General features: G+C 39.4%; 3 protein-coding genes across 3 annotated transcripts; 1 reads left to right on the top strand and 2 right to left on the bottom strand.

Moving 5' to 3' along the window:
- The first annotated feature begins 501 nt into the window (after positions 1-501).
- efcab2 (EF-hand calcium binding domain 2) lies at positions 502-5,195 on the top strand. The gene is made up of 6 exons (XM_072381229.1): positions 502-767; positions 1,720-1,792; positions 2,081-2,157; positions 4,426-4,468; positions 4,724-4,790; positions 4,873-5,195. Exons 1-6 carry the CDS (start codon positions 628-630, stop codon positions 4,989-4,991), a joined length of 519 nt encoding a protein of 172 aa, XP_072237330.1. The 5' UTR covers positions 502-627; the 3' UTR covers positions 4,992-5,195.
- A 680-nt stretch (positions 5,196-5,875) lies between these two features.
- On the bottom strand, positions 5,876-15,506 carry adpgk2 (ADP-dependent glucokinase 2). The gene is made up of 7 exons (XM_072380358.1): positions 15,245-15,506; positions 13,665-13,824; positions 11,237-11,427; positions 11,005-11,101; positions 10,763-10,899; positions 9,318-9,454; positions 5,876-8,736 (listed from the first exon to the last, which is right to left on the bottom strand). The coding sequence occupies exons 1-7, from the start codon at positions 15,441-15,443 to the stop codon at positions 8,179-8,181; spliced, it is 1,479 nt and encodes a 492-aa protein (XP_072236459.1). The 5' UTR covers positions 15,444-15,506; the 3' UTR covers positions 5,876-8,178.
- A 958-nt stretch (positions 15,507-16,464) lies between these two features.
- Positions 16,465-25,215, bottom strand: ctsba (cathepsin Ba). Its single transcript, XM_072380357.1, has 11 exons — positions 25,089-25,215; positions 22,601-22,725; positions 22,436-22,521; positions 22,112-22,226; positions 21,757-21,872; positions 21,430-21,515; positions 20,970-21,116; positions 19,930-20,046; positions 19,675-19,803; positions 17,461-17,542; positions 16,465-17,217 (listed from the first exon to the last, which is right to left on the bottom strand). The coding sequence occupies exons 2-10, from the start codon at positions 22,718-22,720 to the stop codon at positions 17,469-17,471; spliced, it is 990 nt and encodes a 329-aa protein (XP_072236458.1). The 5' UTR covers positions 22,721-22,725; positions 25,089-25,215; the 3' UTR covers positions 16,465-17,217; positions 17,461-17,468.
- Positions 25,216-27,407: the final 2,192 nt, after the last annotated feature.

Genomic DNA, 27,407 nt, shown 5'->3' with positions numbered 1-27,407 from the left:
ACAATGGCTTTATTTTTTGTTTGTTGTGATGAATATGAATGAGTAACAGCCTGTTACTACCAATTCATCTATGTCTTTATAGTTAGGGTCTGGAGGGCCCATTGAGAAACCATTCAAAACCATTTAATACGGGGTATCACCTAACTTGAATCTTTTACAAAGATGGAAAAATTAGTTGTTGGAATACTTTTTTTTTGGACCTGCTATGTATTTGTAAAGCTGGGAGGGGGGGAATCACTTTTTATCCCGTTTTTCAGTCTGACTTCGTCATCTTTTGCTGTATTTGTCGGAACTGAACACTGAAACTAAGCTTTAAAAACTCAGCACAGCGTACTGTGTAAGATAAGAGCTGTGCGGAAAATATACAAATGTTTTTTTCATTCATCTGTTAAGTCTTGAGATATTAAAGTATTTTTGGGAGATGGAGGACAAGCCGAATCCAGAGAGCGCGCTGAAGAGACCGCTCGGTTGCTAGGCAACTGGACAACAACCTGACCGACATGGCGGAGAACAACCACAGTCCTGGTTCGTACGACCAAATCACGTATATTTGATGCTTTGCTCTCCGCAGCGCCGTCGTAGCTTTGCCCAGATAGTCACAATTCGGGATTAAATGTCACGTTGATCATGTTTCCCAAAACAAGCGAGTTCTCTCATGGCTCGGGTGTCTCTCTCCTGTCAGAGACCACAGAGTCCGATATCCACAAGAAGATCAGTGCAGCTTTTGAAGCGTTTGACTATGAGTCCAATAACACAGTGGACGTCCGGTGAGTAGAGTAAAAACTCTCCATGTTCTCACAATTAGGTTAAAGCCAGAGCTATAGAGTATACTGTATATACTCTATAGCTCTGGTTAAAGCCATACACCCAGAGTTGTTCTGGAGCAAAAATCTTAGGCATTGAATATCCCGAGTCCTCTATGATCATATATATATATATGTATATATATATATATATATAAAGATCAAACTTAACATTTTTTGTTAATTTGTTAACATTTGTTTGATGGATTCGTGTAAAACTCTTGCTGCAGACCTGATGAATCCTTGCACATCTGCACATGAGAAGCTTCAGTCTGTCACATTACTGAAAACGCATGTGGATGTGAACAGTTTTCACTTTATAATAGCACCTCACATTTTATAAGATGACTTTGCTCAGTATTTAAAGTCACAGTTGCTCGTGTTGCACAGTGCCTCCCAAACATTCCTCTAAAATGTCTGGGCCACAACCTCCAGCTGCAAACATAGTCCCAATGAGCTCAGTTGAACCCTGTAATTTGACTGTAAAATGGAGGGGCCTGAGGTGTTTAACACTTTTATGTATGTTTACAGACTCTTGACTGTGTTTGCCTGTCCACAAAGTACCATGATCTTGTGTATCTATAGGCAGCTCACTTTGGATAAGTGTTAATATACTGCAGTTGCTTGATAAATATTCTCCACAGTCGCTTTTCCACATACTTTTGTGTGTTTTTTTGGAAACAATGAATGTCACACAACTTGAGTAAACTTATAAATTTGAATTATAAATTATACTGAGTCAACAAAATGAGTGGATGCCCAGAGGAAAATGGAATGAAATAGGATGAAAGAGCTTTTACCACTTGCCTCCCTTAATAATTGATCAATGTGTTTGCTGGCGCAACCAGTAAACAGTGTGTATTTCAGCTAAAGCTGCCTTTTAAACAGTTACATGCGTTTGTTGTTTTTTTTCCAGCGAAATCAGCACCATTATCTATTCGCTGGGCTGCTTCCCCGCTCAGGCAGACCTGCACGACTTCATCGCTGAGGTCAGAACAGTCTTCCTTCACATTTCGTAGCCTGATGTATAAATAAAACATTCAGTTAAACCTCACAAGGCTTTTATAATCATTGCAAAATAGTTTTAACACTATTAATTACAGTCATGTCTTAAAAAAATTATAAACAGTTTATTTATTGTATTGTAAATAAAGATTCAGAAGAGGGTTGTTTTGCACTTTTATGCTTTGTGACATTAGAAGTATTTTTTTAAAAAAAAGCTTAAAGGTGGTTTAAAAGTACTGTTGAGAGGAAAAAACAGACTCCTGTCCAATTAGGTGGAAGAGGACAACACCGGATACATCCATTTGGAAAAGTTCCTCCCGGTCATGACCAAAGTGCTGTTGGAGCAAAAGTAAGATAGCTCTGTTATCTCCAGTGTTCTTTCTTAACTAACGCCAGCTGTGATGTTTTATTTTGGGATTGAAGTGAATTCATGAAAAGCCTGGATTTGAAGGATTGGCCTGTTTCATAATGCAATTACAGCGACGCCTGAAAGTAATCAAACTGTCATATTTTCTTTATATTTTTGCGTAAATTTGAATTAAAACACAATCGCAAGTTTTTTGCAAGTACATAAAGTGTATAATATTTTAACTCACGAGACAAAACATATAGTTCATGTATTTATACAGGGAAATGATCCAGTACTGCATTGCTGCGAGTGGCAAAAGTATGCGTACAATGGTCCGTGTGACCCATTGTGCTGCAGTAAGAGCATCTGAACATGTTGGATAACAAGTGATCAGTCCCAGCCCATTACTTCATAACAGCTGCCTGGCAGATAGGCTGTTCATAACAGAACAGATGTTTGTGGGTTCCCTCATATGAGCTTCACTCGACCACCATGGAATAATCCATTTATCTTTAAACGATCATTGGTGGACGACTTGCGTGCTCGTTGTTGTGTCACTGCATCAGCCATAAAGTCAGTTCTCAGACTGATGTGCCGACATCCTCCTTTAGAGTTCACTCGTGCAATTAAAAATGAATTGCTCCATCTGTAAAGGCACACAGTAGTGACCACATGTAAAACTCTAATTTCAGCATCGTTTCCCGTCATTTGTAATCAGTTCTATGCAGTCTGTCCGGAGGGTAAAAATAATACATATGCAAATAATTCTTCTCTGGAATAAAATGTTACAATGAACATTTAACAAGCTGTGCTCTACTGAAGTGAAAACATGATTTCACTTAAACAGCTTCTTTTTTTAAAGTCTTTAAATAGCGTGCAGCACTGTTTACGTCCATTTATCAAATGCTGATGTTTTATACATCGAAAAGTGTAGTATTTTTTCTCAACCCCGTCTAAAATTAACCACTCTTTATTGGTCCCAAAAGTTATGAGAAATTTAATTAATGGAAATAGAGAAAAAGATATTTTGTGAAAGTTTGTGGGTTTCCTCACATGAACCGTTCAATTCAGGTACTTCTGTGATGTTTCTGTTGGAGTACAGTTAGGGACTTTGACTTGGGTAAATCGAATATCATCTTTACTTATTCTTTAAAAATGTTCTATGTCCTACTTCCTCTTCAAATCCTCATCCCACACTTCTTTCCCTTAAGAATTCCCCTGTATAATTCATAATTCATTGTTCCATCAATGATGGCAAGTCACATACTGACTTGAGGTGGGCAACGATACTGACACCACTATGTTTTACAGGTGGGATGCAGTTCTTATTTGTTTTCTTCTCATTTTACATCATAAAGTTCTCTCTTGGTCTACAACCACAGGACATTTTCCAGCAGCCTTCTGGCTAATCCACATGATCTTTATCCTCCGGTGCTGCCATGGGTAACGTTTAGTGTTCTCTTTCTGATGGTTGCATAAACATCCAAGGCCCAAGCCAGGGTTCAAACCAGGAACCCTCTTGCTGTGAGGTCACATGCTAACCTCCACACCACCGTGCGGCACTTCATTTGTGACCTTGCAGACTATAACACACCTTGTTGGTCTAACACTCCTGAAGAGGGTAACAGCTGTTTAAACGTTGTTGGAGACCAAACGTTTAATTAGAGATCATTTTGTAACCACGAACAACTCTTTTTTTTAAGAGGTCCTCCTTCATCATGCAGTGATACACTGACTGTGATCCTTTTTTTTTACGTCACCTTTAGTCCACTCTTTCTAACGAAGAGATTCACCCGCTTTTGCCACACAGGCAGGTAATACTGGATCAATTTCCCACATTGATAAATGACTAAGTACAGTGGTTTTATCTGATTTGTTTCATCATTTTCTCTTCTGTTACTTTTGGAACTGAAAAGATTTTTTTTTCATTAGTTTCAAGTTACAGAGTATAACATTTGATCTCTTGGCATTTTGTTTTTATTAACCTAGATTACCCTGGCTCACCCTCCTTGCCCATTAACCATTTTACTAATGTTACCCAGAGGGTTAAACAAAAAACTGGCCCTAGAGTTTCCCTTCCACAGTAGGGTTAGATGTGGCCTACTCACTTGGCTGTATTGTATGTTGTCCACATAATAATAATAAATCTTGAGAAGCTCCTGATAAAACAGTAACAACAGAGCCTAAGATCTGGCTTAGATGTTAATAAAAAAACGTCTCTGTTTATTCCATAATTCAAAGTGATTTATGCTTTGACGTGTTGCTTAGGTTTCCTCCCATCCCAGAGGACCACCTGCTTCAGGCCTTTGAGGTGAGAGGCTACTGTTTCCTCATACTGTCCTGCGTTACCGTTTATAAACTCTGAACAGGTTAAGCAGACTAATGGAGGCCGACAGCTTTATCTGGTGGCAGCAGATCTCCTTGGAATCTCTCTTTAGCACGAGCTACGGCACAGTGAATGAAACAGCCTATGAGCACACCATGCTGTCAGCAGATGCTGGTGTCACCCAGCATCACGCTGGTTGATCTTTGGTCAACTTTAAAGGTATTATCTCTGTAATTGCAGGTTCTGGATAAGGAAAAGAAAGGATATCTGGAGCCCGAAGAGCTGACAAAGTATATGACACAAGAAGGTAAAGAAGAAGCTTTAGGGTTAGAAAAGCAGATGGTGGAAAATAGATTATCTCACTTTTTTTTTGTGTGTGTTCCAACTAGGTGAACCTTTCACTCAGGAGGAGATGGATGAGATGCTGACAGCGCTCACTGATCGTGACAGCAACCTTATCTATTACAAAGACTTAATCAGCCAGCTGACCATTGACCCTGACATGTAAGCAGTGTGTGTCAGCACAACTGCTGAGAACCACCACACACTATTTGTAAGTGTTTGTGTCGCGGGGGGAAATAAAGTAAATTGGACAAAGCTAATTCTGGCTTTGCTTTTTCAGAATCATCTGTGAATTCAGATCAAAACACGTCATTCAAATGGGCAGATTTGAGAAAGTCTGACTCCACACCGTGCCCCACGTTTCCACTAAGTCACACTGCTGGTGTGTGCTGTTCGGGTAGTTTTCTGACATCATCTCCAGGTACTGAAATGTGCTTCTGTGTTTGAGACTAAGAGAGCTGTAATTAAGAGAGCATGCTGCTGCTGCCACAAACCCAGAACATTGGCCCAAAATAGAGGCTGAGACAACGTGCTGGGGCCCTTAAAATAGCAGACTCCTTACAGTCGGAGTAAGTATGTAGAATTTTATAGGCTCGTTTTACGTGGACTATGGTCATTTTTGATCCTGTGTACTAGATATGTCCTGCACAGAGAGTGAAACTCCACAGTAAGAGCTTTATGAAATCTAAAAACATCTGTCAGAAACCTCTTCAAGCTGAAGACACAAATCTGCCACTAGAAAATTACCCATGTGAAGTGATGGGTAATTTTGTGAAGTTAAATTAAACATGAGGTCTGCAGTGAGAAGGACTTTGACTGTGGTGCGTTATGTTGTGAAAAAGATGCTGCAATGTTTGATTCCGTTGGTCTAAAAAAAGCTTGAAATATAGCTTTATATCCAGGGAAAAATGAATAGTTATCATTATTATTACTTCTACAGCGTTTGCTTTTAAAATGCAGCTTGCAGCCAATGAGTATGAGCATTCTCCACAAATGACTTCCTGTATAATAAAAGAAAAAACAAAGCAATGATCGCTGATCAGCACATCATTTTTATCTCAGATGATTCTGCATTCAGTCAACATGCGTGACACAGTTAAACAGCTTTAAACATGGATGATCCAACTTATCTAGAGCCCAGATAAGTGTTGGTAGCAAACACAAGCAGTTCCCTCCATGCGCATGAATTCATGCTACAGTATGATTCAATTCCACAGTAAAACACGATACTTTTGGCATCTAATCACCATTTAAGACAAAGGCTCAAGAAAAAAAAACCCATAAGGCTTTAGTGATAGAAAAAGTCTGTATTAAACTTTCCATTTTCATTAAAGGCCAGCAGTAAAAACAGAATAAGGCTCATTTATCTTCATCCTGACCAAAACAGCTTAAAATCACAATAGTCTTGACACAGAGAAAAAAAAAGGTTTAAAGGGATTTCCTCACGTTTACATACCTTTTTTTTTTTCTTTTTCTTGACCTCATACTTTTGTAACAAAATCAACGTGTTCCTTGTTAAAGTGGGGTTTTTGCATTTGGATGTTCAACCAATGAAAGCAAATCCTCCTGCATGATGCTGTTGCTCGTGACACGTAATCGATTAATTCGTGATGGAATGTTTGATTTGTACACAGTGAGAAACACAAAAGAAGCAGAGTTGCGATTATTCCCTGGTACGTCCAGTTGCATGAGTAAACCACGAAAAGTATGATGAGGGTCATGTAGCAGCAGGGCCCTCCTTTTACCTACAGATCCTGTTTGTCGCTGTTGCGATTCAGAAACAAATCATTTTGAAAACACAAGCTACGGCTTGAATGTGGGGGTAAACAGGGATGAGGCGCCTGGTACCAGCTGATTCATTCTACTAGCTGGAAGCTGAGACATCTGGCTTCTAATCCTACTACGCGTGAGACAAGGACTAAATATAGAAAATATCATTTCTAAGTGGTTCATCTCTCCACAGAACAACACCATGGCTTCAAGTACAGATTACTGTTGAAAAACTAAAGAGGAGCGCTTGTGTTTCACTGGGTCCTGCTACATCATGTGAGACGCACATGTCAGTAACTTCTCCCTGACTGCAGTGCTGTGTAGGGCAGAACACATTGGTTATTTGGTCCATAAAGAGCCCTTACCTGAAAAGACAATGACGGAACATAAAGGAGACACAGAAACTGAGAAAAGAGAGCAGGTGATAAGAAGATGGATAGACAAGAAGAGCATGGAGGAAGAGAGGAAAATGTTGACATCATAGTCAGCTACCAACAGTGGTCTCTTAACATTGTTTTTTTTTTGCATTGTCGCGCTGCAACTGAACCACAGAGGAATGACTTTTCAAACACACCCAAACCACTACGCACACTTTTCACATACAGTGGGAAGAGGAACTAAATCTTTCTTCGCCTCAGAGGATGAGAGAGAAAAGGAAAGAGGCAGGATATTCTTTCATTCACATGGTTCAGATCTGGAAAGGTTTTCATTTAAAGCTAGGCTTATCTGAAAAGGCCTCGGAACAAAGGCAAGTTCGGTTGTTCAATACCTGATAAACACGCTGCCAAGTGTCAGAAGATTCAGCCGTTTCTGAATCGTCGACAAACGGCGGTTAAATAGCTGCATCCCTGGTTCAAGCAATTTATCCTGCAGTAGTTGTGCAAAACGTCATTGTCGTCTCTAATCTTACGTTATCCGAACCTCATCCCTCTTTATCTCATCCTGACTGAGGCTGAAGTTTTGTAAGGCCTCAGAGAAGTGGAGAACGACGAGCCATTTAAATCCCTAGAGTCAGATGATGGGCTGCAGTGACTTCCCAGGGCCCGTTGAATCTGTCCAGGACGGTATTCGCTGGATGTTTTGGCTATAAAAAAAAATACAGTGAAGCAAACAATATCTGCAACTTTGAAAAGGCTTTGTGAACACTAATCATATGTGTGTTAATATGACAGGGAGTGAGTATGTGTCAATGTTTTCTACCAGTTTGAACAGATACTAACTGACTGAGTATTAGCTGCATACTCTAGTTTAGATAGAATTCGATTAGCAAATTAGCAGCTTTTGTGTTCATTGGTTTTTCACAGCATCTCCTTCAAAAATCAAAACTCAGTCTATAAGTATAAATTGAAAATTTGGTGGCCTGCCGTGATTTGGAACCACTGCTTTCCATCATCTGACTCAGTAATAACAGTGACTTTCTTTCCAACCTGGGCCATGAGCTGCAATGGCGATAGCGTTAGCCTGGTACTATTTTAAGTACTTGACAGCTTAAGTGCATCACACCGAGATCAAGTTTCCAGAGTTACATTGTTTGCCAACATCAAGTTAACTGTACACACACATAGACCACCTAGTGTCCCTTTTTAAATCTGCAGCACCAGGCCAGCAGCTGAGATGTTGTCCCCTCCACCTGCAGTTTGGTAAACCTCGGTGCACACCAGCACCGGTGCCACACAGATCTCGTAATCGTCCTCATACCAGCAGCTGACGGGCCTGGTCTCCTGCAGGAGGATGCGCTGGCTTCCCTCCCGCAGGCTAATAGAGAACGAGTCATCCATGATGAGCCTCGCCTTGTTGGGGTCAATATCATTGGAGCCGCAGACGTGTCGGTTAGCTGTGAGAGATGCCTTGGCAGTGGCCGACATGGTGTTCTTCCACTGAGAGCCACGCGTCACAATCATGGCCTGGAAGGCCAGCGTGTGGACGTGGAGGCGGGTCAGCGGCTTAGCCTCTGAATTAGCACCGTTTGTGTCTGCTGTGGCATCTTTGTAGCGCTGGTTGAGAATGCGATAAACTTCTCTCATCTGGTCGAGGACAGTAGCTACACGAGGGCTTGGGTCTGACAGCACGGTGATGTTGGAGCCTTTCAGTAGGCTGAGAAGATTGGGAAGCTCCTGTTCATTCATCCCCAAAGAGTCAGCCTGGGAAGGAATTAGGATGGACACAAATTACTGCATTTTACTCAACTGTGGCTCTAAGAAAATAAACACATTGAGCTCCTGAATGACGTGGTATCTCACGATCAGGGACGTTATAGAGAAAATCTATTCTTTAAAGAAACATTCTTATCAACTGACAATATTTTACTGAGTGGAAAAAAACTTTGATGATGGGACAAAATACATAATTAAAAGTTATTCTAGAAGAGTAGCTGTCTGAGTGTGAAAAACATTTTCACAGTTACAGTGTTTTATGTTTTCTCAGCAAAACATGAGGAGAAAAAAAAAAAAAAGAAAAAAAAAAGGACAAACCAGAAAGTAGAAACTATGCAAATACAGGAAGGCAAATTTCTGTCCTGCTCAGTCAGACTGTTTGGTTTACACATTTATTCACTTATTCATTACTACCCTAACATCTAACTCCCAGGTATTATCTGGACCTTTTCCAGAAACTGCCTCATTTCCATACATACTATTATGTTCATATGCTCATTTCTCTTCAATCTGAGTAGGAAATACACATTGTATGATGGTCAGTAATTTCACAATTCAGTCATACGTACATGGGGAATGACGTATTCAAGAAGGTCTTCCATTATACTCTCTTCGACGAAACTTGCCATCTCAAAATGGATGCCAATCTGAGGCGTTGAGGAGGACAGCAGCTCTGCCAGGTGGGAGAGGAGAGCCTCTCGCTCACCTGGAAAAAACAAACAATTAGAAGATTAGAGAAAGTCTTAGACCAAAGGAGGCCAGATATACAGGTAGTGAAGGAAGTGTGTGAGGTAGTAGAGATTAAATTAACCGGACACAGCTGGTGCGATATGAAGAAGGAAAAAGTAGCCAAAGGTTTATCTTCATCTTTGAACTTTTGTCTCAGCAAATAATCAAACTGGCCGACGCCTGAAATAATTCAACTGTTGACTAATGGCTGGTGGTGAAAAGCGGTCATTCAGCACAGCGACATGCACAATTGAGTCAAGCTTTTGTTACAGCTCTACCTGCCTATTTAATCGAACCACCACCCATGTCCTAATTTACGTGCACGAGAGCTGTTTCAAGTCATCAAACAACAGTATGTCTGATGCTACAATGATGTGCATTGTGAGAGAAAAAGTTCAGGACATTCTGACACTTCTAACCTTCATTGTGGAAGATCATCATCATCACTTAGTATAGCTAAAATAACTGCACATTTACAGTCTTCTGAGTTACTTGAATGGTGACAGTAACTTTAAGACTGCTCTGCCTGAAAATAAAATCCTGATTTGTAAAGAGACACAAAGCAAAAAGCAAACACAAAGCATTCAGCTGCCTGAGGAAAGAAAGTAAAATATGTGCACGAAGGCAGCTTATCTGCTGCGACATCGATGTACACCTTACTGTTTTCCCAAAAAGATGCAAAAGATGAACTTTGGAGCATATGTATAGCATTGGAAAATTTTAGAATTCAAAACAACAGTCATAGCCATTAATGTATACAATTCTCAGTTTATGTGTACATGAATGTACCATGAAGTCTCACAGGTTCTGACACACAAAGTAGTGTAGATTTCAGAATTGACTAGCACTCCCCAAACTGTACCATAAAATCCTTTGTTTTTAGCTGCTTAGCTTAGCTTAACCATGCCATCAGGCTCATATAAATAAAGCCTGTCTCTATATATGCTACCAAGAGATGCTGCGACCGCAGCAGGGACTTATAGCCTTGTAGAGAGGGAGAACAGGGCCTCCAAGCATTCTCTGCTGGACAGAACTTTTCATTTCTGTTCGTTCTTCCTGCATTCTGCTCTGTGACCTATACTGACTAAAGATTCTCAAATTATATCCCTGAGAATTTCCAGCGTTGTAAGTGCTACCTTTGCAGGATTTGGTGAAATGATGCATGATGCCCACAACAACGTGCTGAAGCTCAGGCTCCATGGAAACTTAAAAGGAGTCATGACATCAAAGCTTAGTTCATATCAAGCTTAATGGCTACACGGCATGATGCCATCGATGTGGTTACCTGACTTAAAGGGGAAGTTGTCCATCATTTGCAGCCCACCCACCACAAGCAGATCTGGTTCAAAGTCTTTGAGTTTCTCAGCAAACTCATCCATGGAGGCCAAGTAGGGGTTGTGGTCGTCACTGTGGATGATATACCTACAGCGCACAAACACAAGCAAAGAAAACAAAGTCATATCCACGAACTGCAGAAATCCACCTTCATGTGCTAAAGATTTTCAAAATAACATCTTATTAACAGACCTGTTGGCTCTTTGTGAGGTGTAATTCCCCCAGCTAGCACCAGACGAATACTCCAAGATCAGATGAATGTCTTGCTCATCTATCACTTCACCAGCCACTGGAAAAACAGGACGACAGGAGAATCAATATGATAATACTCAATGGAATAAATTAATTAAATAAACAATTAAAGAGGAGAGAGTACAAAAAAAAAACAGCACAGAAGAATTTAGGTCATTAAAGGTGTGTTTACCTGTAATGTGCTGGGACAGGACATCTTTAAAATCAGCGCTGAAACTTCCCCCTAGCAACAAATCACATCCCTCCGTTGCCATGCGACCAGCCATAACCGGAGCATTGCCACCTATAGACCATCTGTTTCCAGGTAAGTCCCGGGCACCTTCGACCAGCTCATTAAAGAGGGTGTCATTTAACATGAAACGCCTGCAGGGGTTAGAAAAGACAAACGGTGAGACAACGTTAGAAGAAAGACTGGAACTAAAAAGTAGCAGCAACACAACCTCTTCTTTTTGTCCTCAGAGTCGTCTTACTTTCACTAACAATTTGTAAATCTATTTAAATTGCAGCCGTTTATAAAATGTGTTCTATAAACTAAAACTCTCCTTGAACAATGTGCCAAAAAAGTGAAAGACTTCTAGACCTGGTCGTTTTTTTTCAGGTATCAATGTGTGTAACGGATAAAAAGCTACTGTGAAACCTTCAAATTACATGTTGGTTAAAAGAAAAGAAAAACGTGTGCATCTGTGAAACAAAATTACAAAATGCTGCTGTTATATTTCTTTCCAAGACACACTCACCAACACACAATGGAAAAGTCAGTCGGTCGTTTACAACAACAGCTGAACGTTTCCCCTCTTTTTTGGCTAATTATTCTAGAGAATTAAAAGGTTTAGTGAAAAACTAGAAAACCTTCAGGTCTTGGATGCCCGTTTGAAACGAAGGCTACGATCTGAGCAGGTTAAGTGATGACTGAAAGGCTCAAACATTGACCTGCCTGAGCTTGTTAGCAACGTGCATGTCGGCAATATATTCAGATGAATGGATTTTACAAACAAGAAGCAGGACAAAAAAATCTAATACGGCAGACAGAAAGATATAAGAGGTGCCAGGTGATTATATATTTTGAGTACTGGGCTCCTTAAGAAATACTTCTGATATTTACAGCTTCATTGTCCTTTTATCCTGTATACTAAAAGGGGATCTATCACATTGAAAATGAAGATAATCAGAGGATGCGTTGTGTGCTTTTAGACTCCCAGTGATCAGGTCCCAGGAGCACTAAAGGTTCAGAGAACAGTGAGCGAGGAGAACATCTTAGAAAAGATCTTTGAATTGGATTTTCCTTTTGGTGTAGCAGGATCTTTGACTACCTAAATATGTGCAACAAAGTACTTAAGAAGTAGTTGAAATCCATAATCAAGGCAATAAATTTTCAAGAGAAATAGTTTCTGTGAAATCATTTCAATATCTTAACAGAGAATTGTTTTGTTCAGCCTCTCACGCATTCCCTTGCCTCTGATGTCTGAGGATTTGTGAGCTTGTTGCCTTTAGCTGGTTGTTCCAGACAATGAACAAGGCCTCACGAGTGCCAGAACAGGATGATTCAGCACTAATGAGATTTAGCTGTAAAATTAAATGTAAAAACATATACTTGAAAATGCAGTTTAGGTTAATATTTTTTGTCAAACATCAACAGCAGAAAGATTCTAAAAATACAGACAAACCCCAACCAAAACAGAGACTTCCAACACTTAACTGTCACAGTTGCACATAAAAAAAACAAAACATAAATATGATATATTTCAGTACAATAATTCAGTTTCCATGATCAGTTGAGGAGATGATGAGCTGATCTCTCAAAGGCAAAAGGTTGAGGAAGAAACATTATTTTGTGTAAGAACGGTGATACGCTGTTCTTCAGTTCAGGAAACATCTGCACAAATACGGTCGTCACGGAGGAGCCATCAGGGGTAAATACTGTGTCCTCGTCACAAAATTCAGTGTCAGAAGTTTGCAAATGAACATCTAAACAAGCTGAACTCGTTAAGAAAGCAAACATCACATCCTCTGTCAAAAATGGCAAATAAAGCTTGGAAAATAAAAAAATATATACCTGAAAGACGTCAAAAATCCAAAATGGACGACCAAAATATCACAAACTAAAGGTGTTGTCGTAACCCATAGAGTTACTTAACCTAAGCATCATGAACAGACTGCAGATGGACTTCAAGGGAAGATGTGAATGCAAGAGAGGCCAAGAATCTCTGAAAGACCATCAGCTGAATAATCAAAGTAATTAACAAAGTGTACCACATGACAGAAGTGGCTTTTTTTTTTCATTTCTATTTTCTGCAATAAAAACATCAAATTAGATGCATCGTTCTTAACTTTGTTTTTTCATATCCATATGTCAAAGAGGCTCACAACCACATCTACCTGCCATGCAGCCCTCTAACAAAGAAAGACACAACTCATTTACTTAAACTAACAGAGAAAACTCATCTAACCAGTTCTAAAACAAAAGAAACTTCAACGTTTATTTGGCTAAAGCGCAAGCACAGATTGTCGTTACAACGCTGTGAATTCAACATTGGTTCTCCAGATGAAACCAGAGTGTTACCCTGAGTTAAATGTGCTGCTCTTCATCAAATATCACTTACTCTGCAGCAGCTCCCGGTGCGAAGAAGTAGGCAAAGCTCTGAGCCAGCTGTTCAGCATTTTCTAGATAGTCATGATGGACGGGCCGGTCTGTGTGAGAGATGCCTATCTTATTCAGGAACGACACGCCATCGACTATCAGGTCAACACAGCCTCCAAAACCTGCGGAGGGAGAAAAGCCACAGATAGAAAAACTACATTTATAAACCTTCCGCCCAGCAGCAGGTTTACAACTAAACATTCGGGGCCAAGATGAAGAAGATAATACACACAGCATCAAACACGGTCAAACCATCTGAAGAATTGTAGCATCAGACTTCTGTTTCATCAACACATGGAAAGAACACAGAGGTCAACAGCGGGCAATACAGCTGAACTGGCAAGCAGTTAAAAAAAACCATGAAGTTGGAGTTAACATTTGAATAGTTTTTGAATATCTGCCTTGCTGTGACATGACGTCATACTGCTTTGTTTACCACTGCTTTCTTCAGCTTTTAGATTGAGAAAAAAAAACGATTAATTTGTAAATAACAGCTACAGTGGTGCGTTTTTAATGTGCTTTTGGTTAAACTGTACGACTATGTTGTCATGATTAACTTGTTTACCACCTAAAGAATTTAACAGCAAAAGATACCGCTAATGTAATTACCACATAACAAATCCTGTGTGGCTGAGCCTGCTGATGACAAGGGTAAAGGTTGGATAGATAATGATTCTTCATTGTGAGTTTGTATTAGGAGTTCAGAGGACAGGATTATAGGATTTAATCATGATGCACACCCATAACTGGGCTCAAAATCACATGGCCTTACATATATTTTATTTTCTCTTGTTAACTCAAACAGCTTCTTCCACTTTCGAAGCAGCGCTTATATTTGTCCTGAGCTTGCCACGCTTTGCCACCTAATCCGCATTTATTTCACTAATATTAACCCATCGTGACTCCGTTTCCCTGCACCCGCACTTGCTCCTCATCCGTTCAAACACAGCAGGCCTGATGACAGCCTCCGTCCGTCTGGATCCTGGAGGATCGCTGCTCAGGACAAACTGTTCCAGCTGGACTCAGATCTGATGACTGTACATTCATGTACACCTTTCTTTAGCTTCCTCCTGAGCTCCTACAGTATTTCTGACTACACACCAACATGCTCAGTTTTGGCTTCAGCACCTAACGTGAGCTAAGATCACTTTTCTTTTTTTTTTCAAGTCAAGCATTCGCTGACAAACTATTACGTCCTCTATCATAAATATATATATTTGCCTCTATATCTATCGCTGTTTACAGTCAGGGATATATACTATACTGTGCATTTGTAAACTAATGTTAGCAGCATTTTTAGCGTAAACATTAGCCACCTTAAACAGTTAGCAATATAGTTTAATTTTCTGCATTGATTATGAATGGGAGCAATTAAATTGTTATGTTATCAATGTTAATTGTCTGGAGCAGCTGACTTTACTGTCAGCTATTCTGGCTGCCATTCGTTTCACAAGTATAAGATTATTAACTTCTAATTTCAATATTAAGCCTCTAATTAGGTTAGCCTAGCTGACGTTAGCTAACTCCACCAGTCTCACCTACCAATAGCCACTTTGGGTCTAGCGACGTTGTTCACCCCGACTTTCTTCTCTGCCCGGAGCAGAGACGACAGGACAATGTCCAACCGGTCGTCCAGCACGGCATTCTGGGGTGAACGGAACCAGAAGGCCAACAGAACCACCAACAAGGACACTACAGATCCATATTTCACCCACGGCACCCTGCCTCCTTCCTCCATCATTCGCTCCTGTTAGCTACGGCAGCTCTCTGAGAATGAACTCTCACTTCCCGTGCTTTCGACCAGAGCAGAGCCGTGTGTTGGTTTTTTCAAAGAGCGTATGCCGGATGTTTCTTAATCGTGCGGACACTGTCAGAGATCTGAGATTTTAGAGAGAATTTTTAAATGCTAGCACTTCCGCTGTGTTCAGATCTTTATTTAACTTATTTTTCCCCTCTAACATCATGTCTCTGTGACTTAAGCCTTCCCCCATTTAAAAGAAAGATTGCACTGACGTCTAAACGGGGCGGACGCCGGTGTCCAAAAGAAGCTCGCTCCAAGTTTCTGATGCAAGGGGAGGGACGAAGACGGAACTGCGCTCTTACCTGAGCAAGGTGAGACAGCAGAACCTAAAGACTGCTGACAACCCGAATGTCAGAGTCTGTGCTATAGGTTTCATGTGTCCTCTCAGAGAAAAGAACAAGCCCAAAACACGCAGTTTGGGGATTTTGATCTTATCGGTGCCTTTACATTCACAAAACCCAAGTTTCATTACTAAGCATAAGAAATAAATTATACAAATTTGTTTATCAATATAATATAAAAAGGGACAATGCGTACTTTTTAAAAAATTTTTTTAGAATGAGTAAAAGAAAGTCACACTAAACTTTCTATTTTTATTACTATACATGTAGTTATGTAATTAAAAAGCAAATAATTCCAAAATACTTTAAAAATAAAAAATAAAGTTTTGAATTTCTAATAAAGATTAAAAAAAAACATTTAAAAGCTTAGTTGAATATTAAAACAAACAGGAAACGTGTTATATAGAAATTAATTGTATTAATGTAAGTAACTATCAGGGGATATACGGTGATATCAGGTCAGATGTTTACCTGTAGTGTTCCTCCTTGTTCGGATAAATAGTTTCTACCACATCTCAGCCAAGAAGTTCTCGGTCAAACAATACCAACAGGGTTGCAACACTAACGAAATAAAATGAAAAAAAAAAAAAAAACCAACCAACTGAATAATACCACCATGCTTGACAACCAAAGATTGATTTATTCCATTCAAAACAACAGTAATATGCCAACATTATAGTAAAAACATCTCTCCATCTCATTGCCATCCGTTTTCTAAAAAATAAAAATAAAATTTCTCTCCTCATGCTTAAAGTTAAAAAAAACTAACAGGCACCGGTTATGAACAGTACAGCCTGACATTGTTGGGTAGCACTGGGACACAAACATGTCGATCAATGAAAACGGTTTGTTCATCACAAATTCCTTACATTGAAACAAACATAACTCTGCTTATTTAGGTAGATTTAAAACCAATTAAAAAAAATATCACATTCTGCATTGCTCTAAATTGGTCCACTAATGCCCTCTGGTGCATTAGATGAATCATGAGGACAGGCACTGATCCATTCATTCCTACAACAGTACTATCCTGCTTTAAAGCAAGTGGCATAAAATGAAATTTACACGGGAGTCTTAAAATACTTTCCTCCTGTGTCACCTTGACACAAGACATGCCAGCAGCTCTGTTTACGCATGCCACTATCTTCTAAGAAATGGCTATTGGTGTGCAGGCACTAGATCTCTGTCATGTCATGTCTGCATAATCCACCAACTATGCGTGAAGGCTGCTGGAGTTGTTTCAATAATGCATACATGCTGCATGTGCAAAGTAAACAGTTGTCTTCATCTAAAAAAAGGACTAAAAGCAATAAATTGTTGTTGCGGAGTGTGTTGCCCTCTAGTGATTATGTAATGATGCTGCAGTTCAAAACCTGAAAGACAAAAAGAAAAGAGCATAAACTTTTGAATCCCAAACCTCTTAAGGTTTAAATAGGAGCTGCTGAGGTGGTACAGGCTCATTTACTTATTGTCCTTTCATTTAGAACAGCCAGGCTTGTGTGCAAATATTGATTATAAATATTAACTCACACAATCCAGTCTGGTTTAAAAGACCACAACAAGTTATGTTTTATAGGCACAGTAGTCACAGGTTTCCGGTTGACTTAATATCTTACCTTAGGTTTTACTTTGGGATTCCTGCCACGATCTCAGACTCAATACCACAGTGATCCGACCCACGCAGGATTTTAAAGTATCCTGAAGATTAGAGACCAACAGAAATGAGATCTATTCAACTGAATCAGGAAACCAAAACATGTACTCGTAAAAGCACTTCACATCTGACTATCTTGAGTAAGAAAGCATACAGCAGGTCTCATCCTGACCAAATGTGACATAAACTGAATAAAACATGGGGGCTTGTACACGGTGTAGTGCGACTGAATTTTTAATGAATAAAATATCAATTATTTAGGTAAAAGAAGCAAACGTAATAAAGAGCCAAGATTAACTAAAAGGTAAAATAAACTAGAAAAAGCTGTTCCTGCGAAACAGCAGTGGGAATGCTGATGAAGTTGAATGGGGATAGCTGACAAAGCTAAAAAAAAATAATAACTGGAAAATCTTTCATTTGCTGAAAAACCAGTTGCTGAAGTCTTGCTTGAAGGAATTTGAAGTTGAAATAACAATAGTGGAATGATTTAAACCTAAAAAGAAGTTTTGATGAAAGGGCTGAAAAATTGAGAAGTTTTTTGTCATGTTTTCGAAACAGTCATATTTCAAAATTGGCTTAATATTTGAAAAAGCTGACCCATTGGTAATAGCTGAATGTCTTGTGAGCCGTTTAAACTTTGAATGGTCTCTCTAGCTGAAAGTATGTAGTAGTAGTTAAGTTGATAAGGAGAAATACTTGAAATTTGCCTTAAATTTTTCTAAAATTTGAATAAAATGTTAAATATTTTAAAAAGTATAAAAGTTAGAAACACCAAAAGTGACAGCCATAATCTCCTGAACGAGCTGAACGTTTTGAGACCAAAATAGTTGAAAATCGGTACAAGTATGCAGAAGAAGTTTGGTTGAAAAGTGGAGAAACAGCTGAAATTGCAATAGAATTTTTTTTTTTTTTTTTTTTAAATATTTCAAAAAGTATAAAAGTTAGAAAAACCAAAAGTCAAAGCTGGAATCACCTGAAAGAGTTGAACATTTTGAGACCAAATTAGTTGAAATCGGTGTAAGTATGTAGATGTTGTTCGGTTGAAAAGAGGAGAAAAAGTTTAAATTTGTTCATGATTTTGAAACTGTCATATTTCAAAATTGGCTTAATATTTGAAAAAGCTGCACCAATTGGTAATAGCCGAATGTCTTGTGACCCGTTTGAAGTCTGAATGGTGCGTCTAGCTGAAAGTATGCAGAATTGGTTGGGTTGAAATATGGATAAACAGTTGAAATGTGAAATATGCAGTAAAATTGCAGAAAATGTTAATAAAATGTTAATATTTTAAAAAGTATAAAAGTTAGAAACACCAAAAGTGACAGCCATAATCTCCTGAATGAGCCGAACGGTTTGATACCAAAATGGTTGAAATTGGTGAAAGTATGCATGACTAATTAGGTTGAAAAGAGGAGAAACAGCTGAAATTGCAATAGAATTTTTTTTTTTTTTTTTTTAAATATTTCAAAAAGTATAAAAGTTAGAAAAACCAAAAGTCAAAGCTGGAATCACCTGAAAGAGTTGAACATTTTGAAAATCTAAAAGCTAAAAATCTGCAGAAGTAGTTAGGTTGGAAAGAGGAAGAAGTTTTTGAAGAGTTGAAAGCACTTTCCATTAATTTGAATGAGGAAAAAAGTTGAATCAAAGTTGAATAGTTTAAAAAGTGTAAAAGATATAAACACCAAAAGTTATAGCAGTTATCTCCTGAACAAACTGAACGTTTTGATACCAAAATTGTTGAAATCTGTTAAAGATTGCAGGAGTAGTTAAGCGCCAAAAAAATTTACGGAATAATAATAATAAAGGGAAACAGGAAAACAATAGTGAGTGAATGCCTTAAAGCATTCTCACAATAAATAAAAAGGGGGACTCGGTCGCTTTAAGGTAATTTGATAATTAGTAGAGCAATCAACGTGCAATATGTCAAATATTCCGTCAGAAAGAAGTTTGTCAGGTGATCTAGTTCTTACAGTCAGCTCAACAGTCCAGAGGATCTTTGGATTTATGACTGAGCTCTAGTGAAAGAAATACTCATTCAGTGTGTTCACTTTAGGCTGCAGTTTGAGTGCTATGAAGAACACACCGAAGAGATTCTAAACTTCTGCTCCCCTCGAATAGTATGGTCACTAAACAGTGAGAAAAGTGACGACTTTAATTTTAAAAACATGTCTCTGCTCACCGTTATCACCCCAGTCAGTGTTCCAGGAGTTGGCACAGAGCCAGTAAGGAACACCATTTTCCTCTCCCCAACCCAAGATCTTGATGGCATGTCCACCCAGAGGAGAACCCCTCACATGCTGATACACTCCTGAGAGAAAGAAAAAGGAAATCAAGAGCTCATAAACACTGGACACAATGACTGAGAAAAAGATGCATTTAGAGTCCCACTGTGCTCTACAAGCAAGTTATGTGCTCAAATTGCAGGTGTTCTTACCAGACTTGTACTGAGGAAAGTCTTCGTAGACTGTAAATGCTCCCTCTACTGGGCCGTTCTTGAATAACTCTTGCTGAATCTGTTCCACCTCTGACGGCACACTGTAAGATGTTTTACCTGCAACAAACTCTGAGTTAGATCCTGCTTTGCATGTGTGCACCCGTGCCTTTACTCACTGGGGCTAAATCCATATATATATATATATATATATATATATATATATATACTACTTGTAGCACATAAGAATGGCTAGTTGAGCTGCAACATGTCAACAATCAGGTCTTTAGAAATATGTTTGTTCAATAGCATCAAAAAGACTCAAATTAAGATGAATCATTTAACAAACCATTTACTACACTACAAAGTGTCATTTTGTTCCCACACTGCATTAAACATTTGTGCTAGTGTGGTGGAAAAAAGAATCATTATCCAAGCACTGTTAAGGTGAAAAACACTTATTGAACAGTTCTTGTACGAGAGAGAGCAAGACTTCAACACAGAGCACCTGTGTCAGAGTGCAGCTCTGACTTACAGTTTCAGTGCATGTCGTATTATACCCGAACACAGGAGAAGGGAAATAAAAAAAAATAAGAAAAGTCTACGTATCAGACTATGCAAGCTAACTTCTTCTTATCTCTTGTTGAGCTGGACGGCCTTGTTGAGTGTGCAAAACAGAATGAACATTGAAATACAGAAACGTTTGATTGGAAACATCTTATCTCTCCAGTGCCTGGGAAAGAAGACCAAGTTTCACAAGTAACAAAAGAAATATTGTACTGCAACATCTGGTGCATCTAATGCCTGGGAATGAATATCAAGTCTTACAAGTGATTTAATCATGATGAGACAGGCTAAACATAATTTTCCATTACACTAGAGAACACAATTAAAACATCAAATTTATGTCAGGAGCATCTTTCAATCACAAGACGCACTTAAAATACAAGAGTAATTTCTCCTCATGTGAAACAGTCCCTGGTGAATATTCAATGGTTCGGAGCCAACACAAGCATGGATCACATCTTTCCTGCTGTTCTTACCGTAGTGTTTGTCCTCGCTGTAGCTGGGTGTGTATCCTGCTTCACACTTGCTGACGCACTGAGGAGTGTTACCACCCTCCCCTGTGCAGGGAGGTCTGCTGCCATTCACATGGTGCTCACAGGGAGGGATGCTGTAGGGTCGGCAACCTGTAGACACAGAAGCATACCGTCGTGTACTGCACCACCGTGTACGTTCACACGACTCCAGACCCTAAACGGGGACCGACCCCGCAAGCTCTGCTCGAATGTGAACAAAAGGACGTTTCCAACAGTATGCCTACGTACAATTACTAAAAATACAAATAATAAACTTTCCCGCTAATTAAGGTTTTAAGAATCTCATTTGTAACTTAAGCATCTGTGGTGCATAAATCTCAAATCAACTTAAATCTGATTGCACAGTCCTGCGGATGTAATTCCAGAAGGAGGTAAAGTCCAAAATAAGACGCACAAAACTCACCAATATGGGAGTCATAAAGCCCTCCAGTGACCAGTCCCTCTTGTGCCCAGAAGTCCCAGGCAGTTGAAGGGTAACCACCATTACATCTAAAAAGAAAAACTTCTTAAATAACACACACACACACACACACACACCACCTCTACTTGCCATCAATAGACCATATGTACATTAAACATTGTTGTAGGATGTCACATCTGCTGTATCTTCATATCTAAACAGTCCTCGATAAGCTTATTAAAATCTTTTGTTTTTCCCCATCCACATACAGTAAAATCAATGATTTTTTTTTTTAAAATTCATTCATTTATTTTTAAATCAGCCTCTTACCCCATCCCACAGCTGTCACAGCAGGTCAGCAGGTCCTCGGCAGAGATCTCCACACTGACTTTTGCATTACTGTGGATGCATACACGGTCAGAGATGGCCTCTGCTGCACCAAACGCCTGGAGAAAGAACAGGTACGGTGAGATTAGATTATCATAAAGGCCAAGTGTTGGTAACCTGACCTCTATCATTTCAAGCTTTCTGATGCTACCGCAGTTCTTCGTTAGCAGCCTTTTATCATCCAAACTGACAGCTCGAGGATAAAGAACATCGTATGCTATTCAGACTGCAAAGTCCTTTGAGGCAAAGATCCTGCCTCCATGTTGCAACAGCTTTTTGACCAGTGAGTTGGTCTCACCCAGCAGGATCCACAGGAGCCCTGGTCTCTGATCTCCTTGAGAGTGGGACAGTTGGGCCACTGCTCTCTGGGGTCGAAGTTTTTAGGCAGTTTCAAGTCTCCCGCATACTGAACCCTGCAGAGATAAAGAGTATTACTGCACACTACTCCTGTGAAACTTGTTGCACTGTTTGTACCTTTTTGCAACTCATTGAAACGGCTGCCGAATTTAATGTCCATACAAGAATTCGGAAACATACTCCTGCTGGCGTGACAGTATCTGGAAATACTAAACTGACGTTAATCTTCTCTGTTTCACCATCAGACAGCGCATTTGAGACTCACATGATGGGCAGTTTGGGTCCTTTTAGCATTGTGCCACAGAGTTTTTTGACATAGCCGTAGTCATCATGACGGAAGTTGTGACCCGCCTGAAAGATAGAAAGGCAAATTAGTTCAACTTCTACTTATCGAGGTCTGATGTAAATAAATAAACAAACAAACTCTCACCTTCCAGGTTGTATTGATCTTATTAATGTAGTTGATCATCTCACTGGACAGAGGATGGATGCTGGGTCGGGCCAGGCTCACGGACAAGCTGGCAGCCAGCAGAAGAGCTGCAGGCCACATTTTGCCTAAAAAGAAAGAAGAGACAAGTTATCACTCACATTACACATCGAACTAAAAAGCTCTGAGCCACTTTAAGAAAACCCTTAAGTCTCAAACTCCAATGTGAAGAAAAATGTTGAAAACATTCTTGAGTAAATGCATTGCTGCGTTCCCCACTTAGATACACTCCTCAAGCTGCCAGGCCAGCAAAAAAGCTCACGGTTGATTGGACATGTTCATGCCGGCTGAAGCTACAAGTGGAACGGACTCTTATCCTCAGTCATGCTTTTAAAAGTCCTCCACAGTGGCTGCACAGACTGCATTGGTACACATGTGACAGAAACACGCTGCTTATTTAAGATTCAGCTGTACGCAACCACAGGAAAGTACAAGCATGGGTTTCATTTATTCATTTTTCCTTCAAGTGTAATCAGTTTCAGTTCATGTTTCTCTAAATTAAAAGCCACAGTGCACATGCAGGAACTTTTTTTGGGGTCCCCAACCAATCAAAGAAATAGTCCAGGGCATTCGGAGTTTCTCCAGACTACAGCAGAGGTGAGATCCCTTCCATTTGGCATCATAATCGTTAATCATTAGCCAGGAGCTTTGAGTGTGCTTAAGACAAACAGGAAGTTCAGCACAATCAGTACCAGATCAATCACTTCTTCCATGATGGAATGAACTAACCACTCTATAAACGAGCTCCAAACTTGAACTAAATCGGATTCAGTCGTCTGACAAACATTTCAAACAGGCTCTTTTTTTTTTTTTTTGGCAACTGAGTGGACATGTCCCAGTGGTTTTCTGTTGAAAACAAAAGTCTTCTTTTGCACTTGTACACCTGTTCAGGCATGTTCTCTTCCTGTCTGAGACTGTTCTGGGGAAACTGGTTTCATATCACATGATGGAGGCTGATGGGTTACTGTCAGCAGGACACACACAAGCAGTAGCAAAAATAACCTGAATGTTTATTCAGTACCGAAAGCCGTGTGTGCTGAGATCACACCGAATTACCCCTTCTCCTCATAAAATTAGCAACCTTTGCCTCAGGTGTCAAAATATTGTGATGGTCATATGCTGCAGTGTCCAAAGAGTTTGCAATGGGTCCCCTGGCTGAAGGATGATCCAGTATTCTGGTGTATGTGACTGCTTTTACCGTGAGCCACACAAAGCGGCTCAAACCTCTGACCCTGCAAGTTTAAAAGTCATCCATGATTCTACTTTTCGTGAATGCGGCTCAACCACAAACACCAACGCGAGGAAGAAGAAAAACAAAAGATTTCCTTGAAGCTAAAACGATGACTTCAACCATCTTTCAAAGGGGAAATAAAACTTCTCCCAGCTGACACACATGGTTCACTTTTCTAAATGAAAAACCTCTCATGAGCCTGGCCACAATAAGCTGCTGAGTCACAGTAGAAAGCTGTGAGGTTTTACCCTCATCGGATCAATTATACATATATCTACAAAGTTCTCGGACACAAAAACAGCCCCCACTTATGTTGATGACGGTTTATTTCCTTCAACTTTGAAAGGTGAGGGTGCTGGGAAATGTACTCAGTATAGATAGATAGACAGTTCTCGGTAAAGACAGGCGTGGATGAGTCAACACAGAGACCAGAGTCCATTACTGTACAAAGAACTGTTCTTTAAATAAAATTAAATAATGATAAAATCCTTCACTGTTTGGGGCGAGGTCAGTCTTCCTCTCTTGTATATTAACTGGAAAACCGTCACCCGCCCGGATTGAATTTCCCTGTTTTTTTTCCTGCAGGAAAAATTGCAATGCAACAATCTCTACAGCAAATTGCATTTTGCATTAGTGGTCAGTTTCCTCAGGTATATTTCCCCAGTTCTGAATGCCCAGAATGTCTTTTGTCTGGGTAAAGGGCGGAATGGCTGCCCTTATAAAACATGGTTTCACTTTCCATTTCCCCAATTGTGTTTCACAATCCATTTGAACCTCAGTTAAAACACAGTTGAACATCTTCATTGTCTGTAGTTGAATATCTGCCTTCAAACACCATATTCAATTGGTCTTAATTGTCATGGATTCATTTATATTGGGACAAAGCTACGCTGGCTGCTGGCGGAAGTTGTTGACCTTTTGACGTGTGGAGATAAAAGAAAAGTGGTCACGCAGTCAAAAACAACACACAAAAGAGCTACGGAAGCAAACAAGCTATAGAAGACGTTAACTGCTTATTTTGTTTCCTTTGTTTGTAAAAAGTAAAGTCTGAGGAAACGGAGTTAGAGTGCCGTGTTTACTTGTTGACGTGAATTGCACAGATTTAGCTAGCCGCTGCCTCTACGTTCAAACGATCTGCAACTAACGTACAGCCTCACAGATAAACAAATGACAAAAAACAACTACTGTAAATGCTGTTACCTGTCGCTTGTGTGTGGGATTTGTTGGAGTGAACTTTAGCAGATCTTCGGCTCCAGGTCCCCCCTCTTCTCTGCCAGCCTTGTATGTCGTACCGAGAGTCGCCCCTCGTCTCGTATTTATCCGTGGAAACACGTGAATCAGTCACATGAACGCAGCTCATGTGATCTGACTGACTGTAGGCTACAAACAGCACAATTTTCTTCTTCTTTTTTTTTTTTTTTTACTCCAGTGTAACTAACGGTTTTCTACATCAAAGCATAATTGATATTATTTCCGTCTTACTTATAAATTAAATTATAGCATAAATTAAATACATTTTCCTAACTGAAGCGTGGGGCAGAGGGACACAGCTAATCTGAAGTACCTCCATCTGACCGATAGGGTGTACTAAAGCTCACTCGAAATAAACGTTTGATAAGATGTTGGTTTTGCATCATTGTCGATCCTTGTTGTGATCACTTTACTATGGTAAAGTGACCAAATCAGTGAAAGTGTCAGTAGAATGTGGTGTACAAGGGATGGTCGCCTTCAAACAGCCTGTGTGTAGATGATGCAGGAAGAACTCTGCTGACACAGACTTGGTCGAACACAGAGGTATTTTATTGTCAATTAGATCCATATCAGAATTACAGAATGATGCATCAAATCTGGAGAGATCCTCAAAGCCAAAAAGTCTGTGTCATCTCTCCCTCACTGGGGGTGCTTCCCCCCTTATGTAGGGTAAAACCTTCCCCTATTTGGTGAGCCTCGGTGGGCTCAATAGTCAGGCTAAAATATATATGTATATCTATATATCTGGACATTCTTAACTAAGGGAGTTAAGCATGGGGTGTTTCTCCAGATGTTCATGTTTACCATTCTTCATCTCATGTGATAAGAATTATTCTAAAAGTTATGTATAATCGTAGATGCATAGTAGATGCATGCATAGTATAAAAAGCATAATGCTGTTTTTTTTTTTAACCAACTGCCTTACATGCTTTACATGTCTTTTAAAGGTGACATTTTTATGCTGTTTTTATTTTTTTTTTTACTATTTATGGTTTTTTGTGGTTTTGTCTTTGTGCACGTCTTTTTATGTTTTACCCTTAAATGTTTTTATTACTATTTCAGCTTGCTCGGGAATGCAGGAGAAAATTTGTCTGTATGACAAAATCTGGAACCTTTTCAGGATGGACCAAAGTGTACATGATCATTATTGCACATTGTCCCTGCTTTAATTTGATCAACTAAAACATAAAATACCACATTCTGACTGCAGCAGTCATGGCCTGATTATGAGACTATGCATTCCAAAGCAAGTCCAAAGTGGAAAAAAATGTGATTAAAGCATTTATAAATTTTTTAGTTATGAAAAATTAGCCAAAATCTGCTGTTTCTTCTCAATTTTCAAAAATAAAGACACCAATCTGCAGGTTATTTTCTATTCACATGATAAGTTAACTTAAAATAATTCAAGCATAAAGTTTAACAACAGATATTGATTTAGTTATTCCATCAAAATGATTCTATTCATCTCGTGCTATCTTTGCAGTTTGTTCATGAGTTGAAGTCTCTTTAGAGTATCTTTTTTGGCTCTTTTTTACTTTAACTGTGACCCGTACATCATTTTATTTCCCTTTGTCTATTGTCTTGTGATTTGTAACTAATGACTCTTTCGGATTTCTTGCTGTGCTATGATGTAGATCAGCAACCACAGAGAACATGCTGATTTTTTTGCTGTTTTCTCTTCCTCTTTATCAGTCTGTCATCTGACTTTTAGAATGATGAGACTGAAATAATACTGTAAGCACAGCACACCAACTTTACTCAAACTGCATAAAAGCAGTTCCTTTAAAAAACAACCAAATATTACAGCCAAAATCGCACTTATCGCTCACCACTTTCCACATAATCTTATTAGACTATTATAGAGGAACACACAGATAGTATTGTTTACAGCAAAGTCAGGTTACTGAAGTACACCGCCATTGTGATTCCACTACACCACTGCAATATTTACACCAACTGAAAAGTCTTCATTAGATCCATGTTCTTTAAAACATAGAACATTACTCGGTTTCTCTGTCACCCCGAATGCACAAGCATCGTGTTAAAAACTTTGCTGAAGCCTGGGGCAAGCATCATAAAATGGTGGTGTAAATTATGAGAAAACACAATAAAAGGGGACATATTATGAAAAATTTACTTTTTCTGAGAGCATCATTTTGGGAGCCTGAAGAGGCTAGAAAAACTGACATCTTGTTGAAATTTTCTTGGATATTTTCCAGCCAAAAGTTGAAAATTCTGGGTGCTCATTTGTTTTTTGATACATTACAC

This window comes from Leuresthes tenuis, unplaced genomic scaffold (genome assembly GCF_036924035.1).
Source record: "Leuresthes tenuis unplaced genomic scaffold, fLeuTen1.0.hap1 SCAF_2, whole genome shotgun sequence".
Taxonomy (NCBI): Eukaryota; Metazoa; Chordata; class Actinopteri; order Atheriniformes; family Atherinopsidae; genus Leuresthes; species Leuresthes tenuis.
The sequence above is the reverse complement of the archived record's forward strand: the minus strand, read 5'-3'. Positions and strand labels throughout refer to the sequence as shown.